Genomic DNA, 21,655 nt, shown 5'->3' on the forward strand with positions numbered 1-21,655 from the left:
CCCTGGGGATAAAAATATATGTTTATAAAAAATAAAAAATTAAAAAAAAAAAAATGTCAGCTCAATGAAAAAGGCTCCCCCCCCAATAAGCATTAGAAAGAAATGTTGTAACAATTGGTCACTCATAAATTTTCTTGGCTATACATATATTTGTATAATTCCCAATGAAGTCCCAAAGCCTAGGTCATGCCTAGGTCATGCCTGGCACATAGCAGGCATTCAATGTTTTCTCAAGGATAGCCTTTCCCTGGACAGGCTCAGAGAGACTATTAAGAGGATGTGCTGGGGGAAGTCATTCAGCAACATCCAAGTGCCCACATCTGAGTGTAAAACTCTCATTAGTTGCAGTGAAGGAATGTAAAAGCAGAAGCTCCCTCCATGAGCTCTTGTTAGAGAGAACGTGTTCTCACATGAAAATCACTTAAAGTATAAAAATATGCACGTAAGATAGAATATAGAAAATAAGAAGTAATCAGGTTGTTGGCACTGAGAGGAATTAGAATTCATTATACCTTGGGGGAATGAAATCTTCATAATTCTCTCCCAACTTATTTGAATAAAATCTAGAGTTAGTCTGAGCACTCTAGTATTTTGAGGAGCAGTATAATTTTTAAAAGGTTTTTGAAGTCTTAAGATCACTGGATCTTAACTGGAAGTTAAGTGAGCCACTGGGTGGCTCAGTGGGATAAAGCCTCTGCCTTCAGCTCAGGTCACTATCCCAGGGTCCTGGGATAGAGCCCCACATCGGGCTCTCTGCTCTGCGAGGATCCTCCTTCCTCCTCTCTCTCTGCCTGCCTCTCTGCCTACTTCTGATATTTGTCTGTCCAATAAATAAATAAAATCTTAAATAAGAAGAAAAAAAAAGATCACTGGATAGGGTAAACTTTATGGGATAAGAACTGATTTCAGGTCATGCCCCACTCCACAGTGGAAGTAACTTCTTGTCCTAGGGAACCAGGCCATCCCAGCAGCGGGAGCCTCTGTATTCACCAATCCAGGTTTCACAGCTGACCCACTAACTGGAGGAAATCAGTTGAATACTCCTTATCTCATTTAATTATTTTTAATGATTACTGTTTCTACCCCCCACACCAACACACATATTCCTGTTCTTCCCTCCTCCCCACCAATCATTTTTGGTTAACTTTAGCATCCTGTTGAAGATTTGTTAGTTTCTAAATATTCTACCATGTGCACTGAAGTCTGGCCATTGCTGTGATAATAACCTCAAACTCAAAAACACCATCAATATATATTCCTTTTCCTGAAATACTTTTGAGCTATTCTTCTTTAGAAAATTGGGTACATCTTTACTTCTATAGGTCTTTAAAAAAAAGGGAGTTAAACTGGATTTGAGGTTTTTAAACTTATCTTGACCCATAGCAAGAAATATATTTTTACTTCATGATAAGATTCACACAACAATACATACATGGAACTGAATAGTTTTAAAAACCATATTTACTCTTACTAGGACTGATACATGAATTTTGTTTAAAATTTTTTGCCCTTTATATTGAGATAAAACTCACATAACATAAAATCTACCATTTTAACCATTTTTAAAGCATACAATTCAGTTGCTTTTTGTAATTCACTATGTTGTGTAGCCATTACCACTATTTAATGTTGGAACATTTCCATCACCTCTAAAAGAAACCTTGTACCCACAAGCAGTCACTTCCCATATTTTTTCTATTCTATTTCATTTCATTTCAAAAGAATTCTGAATAAGACTCACTAAACTGTTCCAATCCATGAGTACAGAATATTTTTCCATCTCTTTGTCTCTTCCTCAATTCCTTTCATAAGTATTCTTTAATTTCTAGAGCATAGATCCTTTACTTCTTTGACTAGGTTTATTCCTATGTATCATACAGCTTTTGGAGCTGTTGTAAATGGAACTGATTCCTTAATTTCTCTTTGTTTAGTTACATTGTTCATGTATAGAAATGCAGCTGATTTCTGTGCATTGATTTCATATCCTGCCAACTTGCTGAATTGCTGTATGAGTTCTACTAACTTGGGGGTGGAATCTTTTGGGTTTTCCACATGAAGTATCATGTCATCTCTGAAGAGAAAGAGTTTGACTTCTTCTTTGCCAGTTTGAATGTCTTTTATTTCTCTTTGTTTTCTGACTGCTGAGGCTAGGACTTCTAGCACTATGTTGAACAATAATGGTGAGGGTGGGCATCCTTGTTGTGTTCCTGACCTTAAGGGAAAAGCTCTGTTTTTCCCCATTAAGAATAATATTTGCTGTGGGCTTTACATAGATGGCTTTTATGATATTGAGATATGTTCCCTCGATCCCTATAGTTTGGAGAGTTTTAATCAGGAAAAGATGCTGTATATTGTCAAATGCTTTTTTTTTTTTTTTTTTAAACTCAATAAACTGGTCTAAGGAATCACTAACTAACAAGTCACAAGTCAGGGACGCCTGGGTGGCTCAGTTGGTTAAGTGGCTGCCTTTGGCTCGGGTCATGATCCCAGCGTTCTGGGATTGAGTCCTGCATCGGGCTCCTTGCTTGGCAGGGAGCCTGCTTCTCCCTCTGCCTCTGCCTGCCACTCTGTCTGCCTGTGCTTGCTCTCTCGCCCTCTCTCTCTGATAAATAAATAAAATCTAAAAAAAAAAAAAAAAAAACAAGTCACAAGCCAGTCTCAAATAATTGCTAAATAAATTACTAAAAGAATGTATTTCTCTAATTCTATGATCCTATGATCCTATTCCATTCTAGACATTATTTCCCTCCAAGTGAAATATTTTATCTTGGAAGATTCCCAATGAAATTTTCCAAGAGATGCAACTTGCTTTTTGGACTCATTTACTCATTCACTCAACAGACACTTACTAATGGCTTAAATAGAAGAGAAATTAAAAAAAATAGTTTCCACCTTTATAGAGTTTATAATCGCATAATAGAAAGATACTGGCATGAAAATAATTACCAATATGAAGGAGAAGTGATCAGTTCTACCTTGTGGTGTGATGAGAAGGAATTAAGAAGAATTTCAAAGAAGGTATAACCGTAAGTTGACCTTAGGAAAAACATATAGATATTTTTTCACTGACTTTTAGACTTCTGCTCTAGAAGTCTTCTTCTCAGGGTTACATTGCCACTTCCTACAATAGACTGTGCAAATCCCAGAAAGATATTATAAGGAACCGGCTTTTATACTGACCAAGAAAGAAGACAAAAGAAAAGAAGGAAATAAAGAAACTAAAATTTATTAAATTTATCTACAATGTGACAAGCACATATATTTTCTTATTTAATCCTCCTAATAATACCTCAAAGTATATATTCTTTTTTTTTAATTTAAAGATTTTATTCATTAATTTGACACACAGAGAGAGATCACAAGTAGGCAGAGCAGCAGGCAGAGAGCGTGAGGGAAGCAGGCTCCCTGCTGAGCAGATAGCCCAATGTGGGGCTCCATCCCAGGACCCCGAGATCATGACCCGAGCTGAAGGTAGAGGCTTATCCCACTGAGTCACTCAGGCGCCCCAGAATATATTCTTATCCATATTTTGTTCAGGGCAAAAATCTCTCACGTTACTTCATTTTGGCTGTATAGGAACACATACAAATATTTTCCAAGTGAGACAGGGCTATGGTGCCACAAAGTTTGGTATTTCAATGTGAAAAATTTCACTAAACATCTCTAATTTGTCAGTGGTCTTTTAGGACTTACATCAAAGTCATTATAAAATGAGAAGAAAACTGATGAAGGTACTTGTAATCCATGCTTTGTGGAGAGTCAGGGGTGGTGAGGAAGACCACAGTAGAGAATAATTTAAGATTAAAGAAAGGCATTTCTGGGGCACCTGGGTGGTTCAGTGGGTTAAAGCCTCTGCCTTCAGCTCAGGTCATGATCATGATCCCAGGGTCCTGGGACAAGCCCTGCATCGGGCTCTCTGCTTAGCCCTGTCTGTCAAATAAATAAATAAAATCTGAGGGTTTTGAAGGGGCAGGGGTGGGAGGTTGGGGGAACCAGGTGGTGGGTATTGGAGAGGGCATGGATTTCATGGAGCACTGGGTGTGGTGCAAGAACAATGAATACTGTTACGCTGAAAATAAATTTAAAAAATTTAAAAAAAATTAAAAAAAAGAAAAAAAAAAGAAAGACATTCCTATTGATGTTCATGCCAGGGAAGGTTTCATTCCCCCAGTCAGATGGCCAGAAATGGGGAATAATTTTTAAAAATCATGGAGAATGAATCTCCTGTCTCCAAGGAGATAATCTTACTATAGCATCTTGCTTGAAAGTTATTCTTTGCCCTGATGAAAAGCTGAGAGAAATGAAGAGTTCCTGGCCTGTTCAGAATAGACCACAGTGATCCGCCAACTAGAACTGTCAAAAGATCCAAACGACATCAGAGCAGCATGTGGAAATAAGTAAGGCTAGAAAGCACAGGACTAGGCATTGTTTGGGATAATGTAGGTGGACCTTTTTTAGCAGGAAATCTGAACAAGGATCACTGTATTTGACCAGGTTGCCATAGGAGTGGGCATCGGTGAAGGTTGGAGATGGAAGAGACCTCTTGGAGGAAGCAGGAAGACAAATAGATTACTGAGTAGTAGAGTAAATGCACAGCATGTGGGAAACCAAACTTGGAACTTTAGAGTCCAGGAGATAACAGTTGATAATGAGGCAACAGAAGCATTGCTTCAAAGATAGGGGTAGAGAGCTCCGGGTTGTCATAGATAACAAGCAAGTACAGAAATCTGAGGGCTTCTATAGCCACCAGTAACTGAGAAGAATTCATATAAAGCCCAAGAAGTAGATTACTGGTTGGTAGAAAAAGAACATTTTAAAAAGGAGAGCCAGAACTTGAAGTAGGGAAAAATGGAAGGAGTTAGTATTTTATTGAGCACTTATGCCAGGTACTGTGCTGTGTGCTTTACATCTTATATAAAACTCATGGGACACCTGGGTGGCTCAGTCAGTTAAGCATCCAACTCTTGATTTTAGCTCAGGTCATGATCCCATGGTCATGGAACTGAGCTCCGGGTCAGGCTCTGTGCTCAATGGGGAGTCAGCTTGGGATTCTCATTCTTCCTCTGCTCCCACACCCACTCTTCCTCTCAAATAAATAAATCTTAAAAAAAAAAAAAAAACCAAAAAATGCTTAAATTCACCCAAGAAAGTAAGAGATCATCCCTATTTTGTAAACAACAAATCTGGGGTTTAGATTTTGTTTTTATAGTTGGGAAGACTCTATATCAGATTAGCAAAAAGACCAGAGGTAGGGAAGAGAAACACTTTTTAACAGGGAGTTAGAAGAAGCTTTAAAAAGCTTTAATATATTATACTAAGATAAAATAAACAAAACCAAGAAAACTTACCCTTGGGCCTGGTGCTCCAGGTGGACCCTATAACATGACAAATTAAAAAAGGATTTTTCAGTAGAGATCTCAAACCAGGCAAGGCATATAAGCATCAACAGTAAACAGATATAAATGTAAATACACTCACTGGAGGTCCTGGTTGACCTCGTGGCCCTTGGGGACCCTAGAAGAAATGGAGACAAAGCACAATACATGTATCTTATGCTTTTGGTTTGATATAAACAAGACAACTAAGATTCAACCTCTATCATTGCCTTTCATGTGAGGCAGGTCATAAGATTCAAAGTTGTTTTACTGTTTTGAAGTCATACCCTCTTTGTATTCAACTATCATACACATTCATGAACAAGCTGGATATTTACTTTCATGTTTTATTGATATTACTAGAAACTGAATTTATTTGTTTTAACAAACAATTGGAAATACAACATTTAAAAATGTTAATACTGTCTAAGTATGTTTTTCTCGTTATTCCTACCCTCCACCTTATCAGCAAAGATGAAACTTTAGTGTTCTTAGACACCTCCTTTTCCTTCAACATCCACCTATAATTTGGTTACCCAACACTGTTGAATTGACCTCCAAATCTCTCCAAAATACTACTTCACAGTGACTTAGTTTAATGTTAATCATGTGCTATAGACTGAATGTTTGTGTCATCCCCATTAATATATTAAAGCCCCAATCTCCAATGTGATGGCATTTGGAGGTGGGGTCTTTGGGAGGTAAACAGATCATGTGGAGCCCTTATGAATGGTAATGACCTAGAGAAATGATCTCTTTACCATATTAGGATACAACAAGAAGGCAGCTATCTGCAAACCAGGAAGAAGACCCTCACTTGACATTGAACCTATCAACATCTTGATATTAGACTTCAGAGCCTCTAGAACCAAGAGAAATAATATTTGCTGTTTAAGCCACCAGTCTATGGCAATTTGTTGTAGCAGCCCTAGCTAAGGCATCACATGTTGCTTGTACTCCTAATCTGAGGTCCTGACTTTATTCTCTCTACTATGTTAATTATATTTATAAAATGGAACTCTAATCAGGTCATTATTTAGTTAAGATTATGCAATGGCTCTTTATTGTCTAGAAATTATAAACTTCCTAACAGTAATAGCTACTATTTACTGAGAACTTATTACATGCTTAGTCGTGTGCTCATTTTCTGAGAACTATATGCTAAGTTGTGTGCTATATTTCAGTTAAGAGAATGGCAACCAGCAAATACAGGACAGAGCTAGGATAAAACTGGTCAACTGGATAAAGAAGTATATGTTCTTAATCAATGTACATCCCTGCCTCCTCTTCAAGATCTGGGCCTCACCTCTGCTTATTCACCCAAACACACCTACACTCCATATATAACCAACTACTTGTGGATCTCTGAATCTTCAAAGTTCATCACACATGCTTTCTCTTGCATGTGCTATTTCCTCGACCAGGAATGTTCTTCCTTACCTTCCCTATCTGTTTAACTCTAATCCCTCTTTTAGAGTTAAAACTCTATACCCACCTTGCTCACCCCTCCCCCACCATCTCTCTCCTGCTCAACGGAACCACTTTTGCATTCCCTAGTACATAACATGGTGGAAAATCCTTAGGAACCCTTAAGAGTGTCTTAGTCACCTTCGCACTTTCTGGAACAAGAATAGTGACTACTTTGTAGCAGGTGTGTGAAAATTGTATTGAATGAATGCATAATATTAAAATTAACTTGTATTAGTTTAGAAATTAGAACAATTAAAATGTATATAATAAAATGTGAAGAGTTATGTTGACATTTTTCAAAATGAAACAACAGTAATCACTATTAAGAGAGGGTATTATGCTAAGAAAATAAGTCAATCAGAGAAATACAACTATCATATGATCTCACTGATATGAGGAATTTGAGAAACAAGACAGAGGATCATAGGGGAAGGGAGGGAAAAATGAAACAACATGAAACCAGAGAGGAAGCCAAACCATAAGAGACTCCTAATCTCAGGAAACAAACTGAGGGTTGCTGGAGGGCAGGGTGTCAGGAGGGATGGGATAACTGGGTGATGGACATTGGGGAGGGTATGTACTATGGTGAGCACTGTGAATTGTGTAAGACTGATGAATCACAGACCTGTACCCCTGAAACCAATAATACATTATATGTTAATAAAAAAAAAATAAAGTGGCTTGTGGAAAAAAAAAGAGAGAGAGAGAGAGAGAAAGAATGTCTGCTAAAGGGATACCTGGGTGGCTCACTCAGTTAAGCATCTGACTTTGGCTCAGGTCATGATCTCAGGGTCCCAGGATTGAGCCCCCCATCCAGGTCTCTGCTGAGCACGGAGTCTGCTCGTCTTTCTCCCTCTGCCCCTCCTCCTGCTTGTGCCCTCTCTCTCTTTCTCTCAAATAAATAAATAAAAATCTTAAAAAAAGAATGCTCGAAATTTCACTTATTTGATGATCAACTGAATGGTAAGACGACATTGAGTCAAATTCAGATTATGGTTAAAAGATGACAAAATACAATTTATCTTCAGATGACAAAACACAATTATTTAGATTTGAATAAAGTTGATGTTATACTTGACTTATATTAAGTATTGCTTGGAGCTATTGATTCTAAATATCCTGTGACAACTAGAGCAAACAACAGTAACTTAAAAATGATAGAGAACTCCAGTACCATGCCTGCTGGACATTTCTTGGTTTGCATGATTTATGATTACAATTTACAATAAAGAATGTATGAAACTTGTACCTCAGAAGCTGCATGATAAATTACGGAAATGTTATATTGGAGATAACCTTTAAATATATATAGGCTCAGAATGAATTTGGCTGTGTAAGTATCTCCATTCTGGAGCAACATTATAAAAAAACAGTTGACATTTCACCCTACTTAGCATATTTTGATATTTTGCAAAATATCACTGGTGGTTCAGGACAAAACATATATCTTTGACTTTGAAAGAGGAATTTATCATAAAAGGAAGAAGCTACTTCTATGCTGACTTTATTGATTTCTTTTTGTTAACCAAAACAAGTCCAGTCATTGTAAATGTGACCAAATGAAATACTTGCAACCAAACAAGACAGGGCAAAACAACTTTAAGAAAACAACTACATAGAATGATGCAATTAGCCAAGTAAAACAAAATATTAAAACAATATAACATTTATTAGCTCTTTTCTATTCCTTTAGCTCACCAATAAGAAAAAGTGAGTAACTTTCTCTAGATACTATAGAAAAAAGTATTTAAAGCAGTTTATAATAGAAGCAGTTTATAATAAAACTATGATTGTCTGTGTTACTTTCCTAAAGGGAAACAAAATTAATATGAATGCTTCTAATGATAATTTGGCCATAGTCAAAGCACTACTATTGGAAATAGACACTCTTTCCATTTAATCGCAGAATTTACATTTGATCCTCCAAAGGTAACATATTTTTTCTTATTCTTTAAAAATACTGATATGTGCACATTCTTGAACTTGAATATGTTAGACTTTGCTGTAATGTAAATGCAATCTTGACTTAGTTTCATAATCTTCACTTTAGGCAGGCTTATAGATTGAGAAGCTTGCACTATAGGATGTTTAGCAGCATCCCTAGTCTCTACTTGCTAGATGCAACTAGCAACTCTCCTTTTTCCACAGTTGTGACAACTAAATATGTCTCTACATATTGCCAAATGTCTCCTGTGGTATGTGTGTGGTTTGGGGGCAGGGGATGGCTCCTCGTTGAGAACCACTGATTTAGAGGGTTTAATTGGGAATTTAGTAATATTAAATAAGATTTATTAGAAGTAATATGCTTATAAGGAATCAGTGAATAATAAGGCACAGAGGATAACTACAAATTAAGAACCTACTCATGTGGAATCTGCCATATAAATGGCTGAGCTACTCTTAATGTAGGTGAGAGGCATCTATCTGTCTGTCTATACCATCTTCTTATCAAGTTGCTCCTAAAGCTTATTTTCTGAGAAGCACTATAATTAATAGAAAAGTGCAATAGTTAAAGGAATTGGGAGACCTGGACTGTGATCTTTTCTCTGTACCTCATTAGCTGCCTGTCCTTGAGTGAGTTGCACATTTGGATCTCAGCTATATCAACTGTAAGAAGGTTTGGTGAAGATATATCCTTAAGACTCACTTTAAAATTGTGATTTTTCAAACATTTTATCAATTTTCTCCTTCATATGTTGTATTTGAAGAAAGAAGGTAGTCACATGCATACAAATTGGGAATTTTATAAACATATATTTTTATCCCCAGGGGTACAGGTCTGTGAATCGCCAGGTTTACACACTTCACAGCACTCACCAAAGCACATACCCTCCCCAATGTCCATAACCCCACCCCCCTTCTCCCACCCCCCCTCCCCCCAGCAACCCTCAGTTTGTTTTGTGAGATTAAGAGTCACTTATGGTTTGTCTCCCTCCCAATCCCTTCTTGTTTCATTGATTCTTCTCCTACCCATTTAAGCCCCCATGTTGCATCACCAACTTCCTCATATCAGAGAGATCATATGATAGTTGTCTTTCTCTGCTTGACTTATTGAAACAAGTTGGGAATTTTAAATTTGAAGTTTGTATGAATGTAAGGAAGTATGTCCTTGAATTAAAAGAGTTTGATAATATTTGAATGAATTATGCTATCTATGGATTTAAAAAATCATATACATATATACTTTAAGTTCTTAATTTGATAATATTTAAGAAATATTTTCCCATAACTTAGCTTTTCCTTATAAGGCATCTTCCTCACTTTCAAACTGGAGGCAAATAAGATAATTCTGCTAATCAAGAACTGTGAAGACACATGAACTTAGAGGTAGTATGTGAGAAAATGTCAATTGTATTCTTTAACATTTTATTGATTTTCATTAAATAATATGCTACAAAAATGAGACAACTAATCTAAAAATTTAAATGCTGAGATTATTCTCTATTTTTTTCTACTTCTGTGGCTTTAAGCTATATGTTTCAAGTTGTGACATTTTGTTAAAACCCTTTTCAGATGATTGACACTAGGATATTATTTTTGTTATGAGTTAAAATTCTATTTTTTTTTTTTTACTAATTATATCTATTATTTCTGGTGATTTTTTTTTTTTTTGCATTACTTACTTCATAAATTAATCATGTTCTGAAAGTGTTTGGTGTCTCATGGAAACCAGGAAATTTTTATAACTTTTAAAGATTAATTTGCATTAACATGATAGTTTTGAAGCAGGGGAAGAGGAGAGATTTCTACATGCTATATGCTAGGAAGCCTTCCTAGGATGTCATAAAACTCTGGCTCAGTTTAGAATATATATACCAAAGGCAGGCAGATATGGAGCACATATAAAATAGAAAGGAAAAAGTCACTCTTTAATATACGGCAATACAGAAACAACTTTCTCAGCAGTGGAGAGGACCTATTTGGGACCAATACTGGAGTTTGTAACCTTAAATTGTAGAACATAAAAGCTTCCTAGCCAGGAAACCCAAATTTATCCTAAAAGATATATATATTTCATATACTGTATAATGAGCTATAACTTTTTTTTTTAAGGCATTGAATAATGATTTGGTCTTAGTATAAAATGGCATAGCTTTATAAATTCTTATGCCAGCTTCATGGAAGATTTAAAAATAAGATTTATAAAGCCTGCTTGATATATTCTTATATTTCTTATTTTTTATGAAGAGTGATATATCATGTTTGTCTCAATATAATAGATCTTGGCTAATAAAAATTCATTCCAATGGTGATTCACAGACCTGTACCCCTGGGGATAAAAATATATGTTTATAAAAATAAAAAATTAAAAAAAAAATTCATTCCAAAAATGTCCCATTTTGGGCATATGGGAGGCCCCATATTACTTGAGGTTGACCCCCTTGAGGATATATTTGGAAACATAATAATTAACTAAAAGTCTTTAGGTAGTCAGGTAGTTAAACCATTCCCTTAAAGAAAACAAACCTGCAGAAAATACTGAAAAAAATCCTAATGAGAATATCAGAAATGTTATTAAGCTTTTCCATAGGATGAAAGCAGAGTATGGTTTAAATTGTACATTCTATAAAGTTGATGCTGATGATTTCTAGGAATTAAAAGATTACTTTTTTAAAGTTCCTTAAGCCATAGTGGGATCAAAGAGAAAGAAGTGATAAAAAGATACTTAGTACTAGTTAATCAACAATAAACCCCAGTAAATTCTAATGTGCCAGTTAATCCTTTTTTCAACAGCTAATTTTATTGCCTATACTAAATACCACTCGGCTCCTCCCCCAACCTTGTGTACTAGGAGTTTTCACTTTATTTATGAAGGGAACTATGGTGATCTACAGAGCAAAAGACTAATAAGTAGTTGTCAGTAAATGCTACTTTACCAGGCATAACAGAAAATAGTTGTTGACTTTTAATTTTACGGAATAGTATTCATTTAGTTATTAATTCTTTTCTCAAATATTACCTATTACATGGTAGATTCTTTTCTGGATACTGATAACCAGTGTATTAGACAAAGTTCCCTGATCTCATGTAGTTTATATCCTAGCAGAGGAGACAGAAAAATAATTTTTAATACTGCTAACTACTAGAAAGAAAACAAAACAGGATATTGTGAAAGAGAATGACCAGGAATAATGAGACTAAATGATGATGCAAGGCTTCTCTGAGATAGTATTTTAGCATAGACCTGAAGAATGAGATAAGAACCAGCCATGTGGAGAGCAGATGAAAGAATTCTCTAAGTAAAATGAAGGCAGTTCCAAAGAATAAAGAGAAGTGTGGTAGGAAGGGGAAAGGAGTTACATCATGAGTCTGGAGAGAAAAACTGGGGCTAATTCTTGTAGGCTATGGTAGACTAACTAAAGTAAGGAATTGAGACTTTATTCTCAGTGCAAGAAGGAGTCATAGGAAGAATTTAAAGAGGAGGGTGATATACTCTGGTTTACGATTTAATGGTATCACTTTAGTTGCTACAGAGAAGGAACTGTAGTAGGGAAAAGTGGAAGGAACACAAAGAAGTCAGGAGACCAAGGGAGACATCAGGGCGATCTGGACAACACTGCCAGTGATGAAGAGTGGGAGACTTACATGGATTCAGAATAAGAATCAGACTTGACACAATCTCGCCTCTACTTTAAAAAAACTCTTCTTTATATTCTGTACCTTTCTTTGTTCTTTTATGGGATGTCTACTTACTTTTCTTTTTTTAGAATCATAAACTCTTAGAGCTGCAAGGGGCTTTAGATTTATAAATTCTAGTTCCCTACTCAGTAGAGGACTACCAGTCCAGTAACTCAGAAGGATAGTCATTAGGCTTCTACTGACAGGCATTCACTATCTTGGCAAAACTATCTTGTTTTAAAATAGTCCCCTTATTGGGGACCCTGGATGGCACCATCAGTTGAGTGGCAGATTCTTTGTTTCAGCTCAGGTTGTGATATCCGGGTCCTGAGATCGAGCCCCGCTTGGAACACTGCTCAGAGAGCTCTGCATGGAGCTCCATGCTTCACACTCAGCACGAAGTCCGCTTGAGATTCTCCTTCTCCCACTGCCCCTCCTGTTTATGCTCTCTACCCCTCTCTCTAAAATAAGTAAATAAACCTTAAAAAAATAAAGCGGTTCCTTATTATATTAGCTTATTATTATATTGAGCTGAAATCAGCCTTAATGTTCCATCCATTTAGTTAATGGTATCTATTCTGTATAAATTATGTGCTAAGTTGTGTGACAGGCTGGAAATTAGGTTGTATTAAATATACTTCATACTCTTATGGAGCTCACTGTCTCTCAGGGAGCTAAGCACAGAAATGGAAAATTCAATTCAACAAATAAGCAATTTAAAATATATCCTGGAGAGTGACTCATATTATACAGATTCTTCCTCTTCCTTTCAAATGTTTAAAGACAACTATCATGTCCCAACCCCTCAAATGTTTTCTAATTCATTCACTAGTAATTTCCTTTCCCGTCTCCACTCCTCCTGGGGCATATGACTTCACTGTGTGCAGTCATCCTTGCTTTCTGCTAGAGTAAGTCCCCAGAGAAAATATGAAGGGCATGCTTCTGCAAATTAAAAACATCTGTTTCGGGGTGGGCACTTGGCTGGCTCAGTCAGTAGAGCATGCATCTCTTGATCACGGGGTTGGGAGTTCAAGCCTCATGTTGGGTGTAGAGAGAACTTAAAAATAAAATCTTTTTTTTTTTTTTTAAGATTTTATTTATTTATTTGACAGAGAGAGATCACAAGTAGGCAGAGAGGCAGGCAGAGAGAGAGAGGAGGAAGCAGGCTCCCTGCTGAGCAGAGAGCCCGATGCGGGGCTCGATCCCAGGACCCTGAGATCATGACCTGAGCGGAAAGCAGAGGCTTAACCCACTGAGCCACCCAGGCGCCCCTTAAAAATAAAATCTTAAAAAAAAAAAAAATCTATTTTGATCCCTCTGGGATTCTTAGACTATCTAAAATCACTCAATTTCCCTTCTTCAGCTAATTAACATAACTGTAACTTATTTATCCTGAGCCCCAAGAATACCCTTTAGTGAAAAGAGAAAATGTCAGCTGTCAATATAATTTCATTACTTATTAAGCAATATTTTTCTGCGACCTTCAATTTTATTCTTTTTTTTTTTTTAAAGATTTTATTTTATTTATTTGACAGACAGAGATTACAAGTAGGCAGAGAGGCAGGCAGAGAGAGGAGGAAGCAGGCTCCCTGCTGAGCAGAGAGCCCAATGTGGGGCTCGATCCCAGGACCCTGGGATCATGACCTGAGCCAAAAGCAGAGGCTTTAACCCACTGAGCCACCCAGGCACCCTTCAAGTTTATTCTTATTTGCCTTCTGTACTTGGTTTCACTCCATGCCTGCGCTCTGTTTAAGCTGGTACTTTAGTAAGTTCAGCAGAATCTCTGCTGGAAAAGTGGCCCCTTTACAAAATATCTTCTTTAACTGGGGGAAATGGCATCCCAGAAAAGTAGGACATAGTGCCAGCATAAGCCATATAGAGCCAGAACGTGCTATGTACCTTTTGTCCACCCTCCCACGATTGTTTCCAATTGGCTGCAAAGCTAACGATTTGCTTCTGCTTGGCACCTCTTGGGCACTGACTGGACGTAGTGGGTAAAACCCCCTACTCCCCCGCCAAGGCAACTTGGTGGTGCTCTCACTCCAGGACTGTTGTAGAAGGCTCACAAAGCAAATGCCTGATGCTCGACAAGGCAAATATGCCATTTCACACAGGGCCTGGGAAGAATTTGATTGGCAGGCTCTTAAACATGTTTTGGGGGGGGTACTCAGGTCCCATGACAATGTACCACTTAGATTAATTCTACTTCCTGAAAACTCTAATTTTATTTTTATTCCACAAATATTAGAGACATAATCATGAAAAAACCCCAAACAAGGTCCTTGCTTTTATGAAGCCTAGATAACCTAGTGACAAGTGATAATATAACCAGAAATTTAAACTTACAGTTTCACCTCTAATGCCTTTTTCACCTCTGGGTCCCTACAAGAAAACAAAAAATGTTGTTTTAGTGCTACTGACAGTTATTTACCAAATGCGGTTGAGGCTATATATAGAAACACGGTAACCTCTGTTTTTGTTTTTTCTATCTAGCTAGCCTTCTTTAGCAAATTTATATAAATTCTAGTTTCCTTTCCCTAAGATAAGCAAAGCAAAACACAAACAAAAACAAGGTATTGATTTATCACCTTGCGCACAAAGTGAGACAGGGACAACAAGCACTCAGTGAAGCTGAAACAGCAGATCTGATCATCAGATACAGAGCTATTTAGAAGGGAATTTACCAGCTTCAATTCTTCTAATATTGGTTTACCTCAGCCTTTGAAACCCTTGTTTCTAGGGTGATGTCCTCCTTTTCTTTCATTTTCTCTACTCCTCCTTCTGGGCTACATCCCACAAACTTGGGTATATTGTACACAAGAACATTCAGTTTTAATTATTTTCTAACTTTCCTTGAGATTTCCTCTTTGATCCATGGATTATTAAGAAGTACATGGTTAAATCTGCAAGTGTTTGGAGATTTTCTTATTATCTCTCCAGTTTACCAGTTTTTACTTTAATTCCATTATGGCCAGAGAACATACCTTGTGTGACTTCAGTTCTTTTAGACTTAGTAAACAATTTTTTTATGATTCAAAATATGGTCTATTTCAGTGATTTTCCATGTACACTTGAAGAGAAAGTATAGTCTGTTACTAGATGGACCTTTTGTTCAAAAAATCTCTGTTAGTATTTTTGTTTTCATCCTTGTGGAAATTATATATGTATTTTTTATTTTAAAAACAAGATAGTACTACTTGTCTTTTCAGAAACCTGAATTTACACTTTCACAATATGTTATGAGTGTTTTCCACATCAATCCACATTCTTCCATACAATTATAATGTTTATTTAGTGCTTAATAAACAATAATCTTTTTGTTGAATTTCCTATTAGATTATTTCTAATTTTGGTCATGCTAACATTGCAACAAATATCCTTGTACTCTATAAAAATTGTCCTCCAGAAAGTTTATTTGAGTAAGCATGCATGTCTGCACAATATGGGGGTTTATGACTTCTGACACACACCATGTACTATCATTCTTTGTTAATCTTGCAGGCTAAAATTACGATCTCCTTATTTCACCATTGATCAGTTCTTCTGTGTTTCCTGATTGTTCTAAACTCCTTTTAAACTGGGATATTAACTTTCAGAAACGAATTGTTAAGATACCTTTATAAAACTTGTTTTTAATGCCCTAGTCCACCTCCAGCCCGGTATTAACAATTTAGTATGTACGTTTTTTCATACCTCTTTTCCTAAGCAAATATTGACAAATATATTTATGTATGTATGGGGTGACTGGTTATATTTTATAAAACTGATATATACTCTTCTATGCATCAGATTTTTCACACTTAACAATACATCATGAACAGCCACAAGGCAGCTGAACTAGATATAACTGGTTGTTTTCAATAGTAGCATAGTATTCTATGAAACGGCTAGGCCACGGTTTACACAACCATTCTTCTACAAATGAACATGGGATTTCAAGTTTTGCTAATATATCCAGTACTGTGAAAAAAATTTTTTGTAAACTTTCCTTAGTGTATACTGAGTGCTTAATTTCTATTGCACAAATTTCTCTAAGTGGAACTGATTGGTCAAAAGGTATATGCACTTATATTTTAACAAATATCTTTTTCCATGAGGGCTATAATTCACATTTCTACTACTACTGTTCTCCCTAATCCTCTTCTGAGAGGTTAGATGTAATATCTTGTTATTACTTTAATTTGCATTTCTGTTACTCTAAGTTAGGAGAGCATCTTTCCAAAAAATTATTGGATTTGTTTTTCAATTTTCTATTGAGTTTTCTATCTTTTTCACACCAAATTGAAAGAGTTCTTTACACATGAAGTCTTTGTATATTTTTGCAATTGCTTTTCCCCAACTTATATTAATTTTGTTTATGGAATCTTTTCCCATTCAAAATTTAAAAAATTTTAAGTGAACACATATTCTGTTCTATTATATAGTTTTAGGATTTCCTTTCTTATATAAAAGGTATTCTCAACCTTAAAGCTACACTTTAGCTTTCTAAGTTTTTTAAAATAATTTTAAGTCTTAAAAAAAGTTAAAAAAAAGTTGGGTGAAATATGGTTCCAATTTCTTACAGCAACAGTGAGACTAAAATAATTCCATCTCCCCTGTCAGTGATATACGAATGGGCATGTGGCTGATCAATGGACATGAGGAAAAATGCAATGGGAGACTTCTGAAAAAAAGCTTTATTTTTTCTCAAGATAGGGCTGGAGATCAGTTTTCACTTTGGATAATTATATCTGGATTTAATTGCTGAGAAATTACAGTTATAGAAGCTTCATTATGAAGCTAACACTCTGGATGACAGAGTAGAGACATGGAAAGAACCTGGTCTTACATAACATGATTGAGTCACTAAATTAACCAAATCTGAAGCCCTTCCTACCTCTGGGCTTCCCATAATGTGATATAAATTTCCTTATTAAAACCAGTTTGATTCAGGCTTCCTATTAACTTAACAGCCACAATCATCCTGATATATCATTTTTGTTATAATTAAATTCCTATATATTCTGAGATCTAATTCTGGGCTCTAGCCTCTTTACACTCATCTATTTGTTTATTCCTTTGTGCTACCATATAGTTTCATTTATAAGGACTTAAAAGTAATGTTTCCTGATTCAGAAAAGCATATCTTTCATCCCCCACCACTATTTTTTTTTATCTCTCACAAAGTATCTGCCATTCTCAAATGCTTATTCTTTCATAGTAGACTTTTCTTAGAAGATTCTTCTTAGAATGGAAAAAATGGACTTGGAAAATATTTGATGGGCATGGTGAATATCATAAGGATCTTTAAGAACTAGCTATACATAAAATTGATTTTAATTGAGCCATTTCTTTATTATCGTTACTTTGACTAATTAATATTTCACATTTTTTGACAGAGGAGAATTATTCAGTAATCACAAGTATGTGTTTCTTAGCTTGCTGAAAAACCACCGACCAAAATCAGAGAATTCTCCCACTTACAATCTCCCACTTAGACTATATAGCTCTGAGTCGTAAATGCTGAAAATCTAGAGAAATGTTGAGTTACACTTTTTGTTTGCAAAATCAAAAAGTCAACAGTTTTTGTGAGAAATTTTCCCCTAATTTATCAAAGAGAACATTGTTTATACACAAAGTTCCATTTTATATATTAAGATTCCGCGTCTCTCCCTATAATGCTTTCAAAGGATTCAAAATATTGATTCCATGCAGGGAATGCCATTTTCCTCTCCAAATCTCAATTTGTCCCTACCTACTGGGTTCTTTCTCTTGTATGTTTACACTACTATTAGTATTGTAAAACTCTCCCCTGACCACTCTGCCAACCATTATCTTATTTTTCTGTTTTATTTCATATTCAGATTTCTAAAGGCACTGGCCTCTACTAACTGTCTCAGTGTCCTCTCCAGACACAGCTTGGATGGGGGCAGAAAGAGCTGAAGAAACATCACCTATGTAATTTACTAGCTGTACCACCTTGAATTAACTAGGTGAATCTTTATAAACCTAATCTGTTTCCCCATGTCTTAAATAGAAATGATAATACCTATTTTAAAAGTCTGTATAGGAATTTGAGAAAAGTTATTAAATATTTATATTTACTGCCTTCCTTATTGCAGTTTGTGCTTTATCTTCCACTATAGTTTATTTTCTTAAAGATCACTGTTAACCACTCCTTACTTGAAACTCATCTAGCTGAACCTTGTGCTTTTCTGTTTTTCCTGGTATTCCCACAAACTGTCTCTTTTCTTCATAGTGTGTGGGCACTTCCAAAGATTCAGATCTTGACTGTCTGCACTTTTTTTGTTACAATTTCTCCTTCAGAAACGGATTCTTTTTATTGCTTTAGTGATCACCTCTATACTCATGGTGCTCAGCCCCTTCTCCCCTGCTCCAGTCTACTTTCCTTTCTCAACTCCAGTTTTCGTGTTTATCTCACTATACACACCTTCTTCAGTATACGTATAGTATCTAAGCTCTCAGGAATCACCTTCTAGATGAAAATTTTGCCCTTGGCTTCTCAAATACCCAGAGTAATCCTTTTTGGATTGCTCTAGAAATAGGATTAAAGAGGGAAAAATGAGAATATGGAAAAGAAAAGGAAGATCTATATTGTAACAAACTTACAGTTCTACCTGTTGGGCCTATTATACCTTCTTTGCCAGAGGGGCCAGTGTTTCCCTGTTGAGGTAAAAGAAAATCAGTCAGTGCAGAAATGCAGAAAAATTCTAGAGAATTTCTTGTGTAACAGTAAAATAGTCCATGTCCACATAATTCCAGTTTTTAGTAGAAAATCTAATAATATCAAAAGAATTCATAGTACTTTTGACTTGCCGTATGTGACACAATTCTATATATTATTACAGATTCCTGTCAGAAGAGTTACATCTGTGTAATTTCTAACAAACTGCTAAATCAGCAATACAATTTTTGTGTGGTGATAACTTTAATGATGCCATTTTACATGTGGGTTATTACATAAAAAATGCAAGTACTTTACATAAAAAAGAATACATAGAATGATGAACAAAATTTTGAATAACTTTCTTTACGGAGATTGAAGGAGATGTCTGAGTGACTTGCAGCATGGAATTGAGAGAAGGCATGGGAAAGAAAGAGCATCATATATGACTAACTTCAGTTTCTCCATCTGTTAAATATGACTGCCTGTATCATAGAGCCATTTTGAGACTTAAATGTGAAAAATGATTTTGAAACTGTAAGTTGTTATTATGAAGATAACCTTGAATAAGCTCAGTCTGGTAATTCTTCCCAAACTATATATGGAAGCTATCTTTTTTTTTAATTGAAGTGTAACTCACATACAATATCTTACTAGTTTCCGGTGTATATCACAGTGACTCAAAATTTTTGTATGTTATAAAATGATCCCCACATTAAGTCTAGTTACTATCTGACAGCATACAACGCTATTACAATATGACTGACTACACTTCCTATAGTACAGATTACATCCTCAGGACTTACTTATTTTATAACTGAAAGTTTGTACCTCTTAATTCTCCTCACCCATTTTGCCTACCCCCAACCCCTCCCCTCCTCTAGGAACCAATAGTTTGTTTCCTTATGTCTATGTATCTGCTTCAGTTTTGTTTTTTTGGCTTGTTTTATTTTTTAGATTCTACACGTAAATAAGATCATGCTGTATCTTCCTTTCTCTGTCTGACTCACTATGTCTTTATGAATACAAAATACCTGTTGTAGTTATTTTCCCTCAACCTCCACTCCCACTCCCATTTGCAGCAAATTTCAGTCTTTCTGGCTTATGCTTAACCTGAATTCTTTTTTTTTTTTTTTTTTTTTAAAGATTTTATTTATTTATTTGACAGAGAGAGATCACAAGTAGGCAGAGAGGCAGGCAGAGAGAGAGGAAGGGAAGCAGGCTCCCTGCTGAGCAGAGAGTCCGATGTGGGACTCGATCCCAGGACCCCGAGATCATGACCCGAGCCGAAGGCAGCGGCTTAACACACTGAGCCACCCAGGCGCCCCTTAACCTGAATTCTTAAATGTAGGTATCTGATAGGCTTAATCTTTATCCAACTCCTGCCATGGTACAGAAAATACTAACAATTGAGATCATTATGTCATAAAGTCTATTCACAGATAGCTTAGAATGAGAGAAATTAGCTGGTACTATAAAAAAATCTAATGGAATCACTTTTAAAAACAAAGACTGACTTTAAATGGTAATTTGTAAGTATGGTCCCCAAATCTCAAAGATCTACAACCAAATCAAGACATAGAACACTACATCAAAAACTAATGATGTACTATATGGTGACGAACATAACACGATAAAAAAAAAAAGAGAGTTGATTCATAAACTAATCAAATTTAAGCCCTAAATTGGTTTATCACTGAAAAAAAAAGTCAACAAAGCTTTAATTTAATGAACTGGCCCATGATCTGACTCTAAAATAGTGATTTGTTAAAAGAACGGAGAGGTATACATGAACTCTAGAAAATGGTAGACCAAACAGCAAAAAACAGTGTCTATGCTTATCTAAATGTGTCTGAAAGACAAGGTGTTATGATTTTATTTATTTTATATTTGTATATTTTTATATATTTTATATTTATATATATTTATATATTTTATATTTTTAGAGAGGGAGAGAGAGACAGTGGGGAAGGGGCAGAGGAGGGCGAGGGATAATCTTAAGCCAGCTCCATGCCCAGCATGGAGCATGAGGCAGGGCTCCATCTCACAATGCTAACAACATGACCTAAGCTGAAACCAAGAGTCAGACACTTAATTGACTAAGTCACCCAGGTGACCCTGATGATTTTAATGGTTGGTCCAGTTAACTACACAACAACATCTTTGAAATGAAGAAAAATTAATCCAGATTTCCTACTTCAATTAATTTATTTAATCATCTAGTATTTATTGATTTATTGATTGTTGAGCAAGAACTAGTTACTAGACCACTTAATATCCATTCTATATTCTAATTATACACCTCATAACGTATTATTTGGCTAGTCAGCTGTGGATTCAGATTTTGGCTCTTCTACTTACTAGCCAGGTATGGCCTTGAGCAAATTACCTTTCAGAGACTTAGTTTCCCCATCTAAAAAATGGGGATGATGGCATCTCTCACAGGATTTTTATCAGGATTAAATGAGAGAAGGGACACAGACTGAACCCTGGTAGATAATAGTTTTTTTGCTAAGTTATTAACCTA

General features: G+C 35.8%; 1 protein-coding gene across 1 annotated transcript in view; it reads right to left on the reverse strand.

The window, feature by feature from the left end:
- The window catches only part of COL24A1 (collagen type XXIV alpha 1 chain), a 379,684-nt gene that overhangs the window by 25,962 nt on the left and 332,067 nt on the right, over nt 1-21,655 (reverse strand). The window contains exons 51-54 of the mRNA XM_059377096.1: nt 19,074-19,127; nt 14,811-14,846; nt 5,479-5,514; nt 5,349-5,375 (exon numbers count right to left, since the gene is read on the reverse strand). Coding sequence (XP_059233079.1) covers nt 5,349-5,375; nt 5,479-5,514; nt 14,811-14,846; nt 19,074-19,127 — 153 coding nt within the window. The remainder of the gene's footprint in view (nt 1-5,348; nt 5,376-5,478; nt 5,515-14,810; nt 14,847-19,073; nt 19,128-21,655) is intronic.

Source organism: Mustela nigripes, chromosome 14 (genome assembly GCF_022355385.1).
Source record: "Mustela nigripes isolate SB6536 chromosome 14, MUSNIG.SB6536, whole genome shotgun sequence".
Classification (NCBI taxonomy): Eukaryota; Metazoa; Chordata; class Mammalia; order Carnivora; family Mustelidae; genus Mustela; species Mustela nigripes.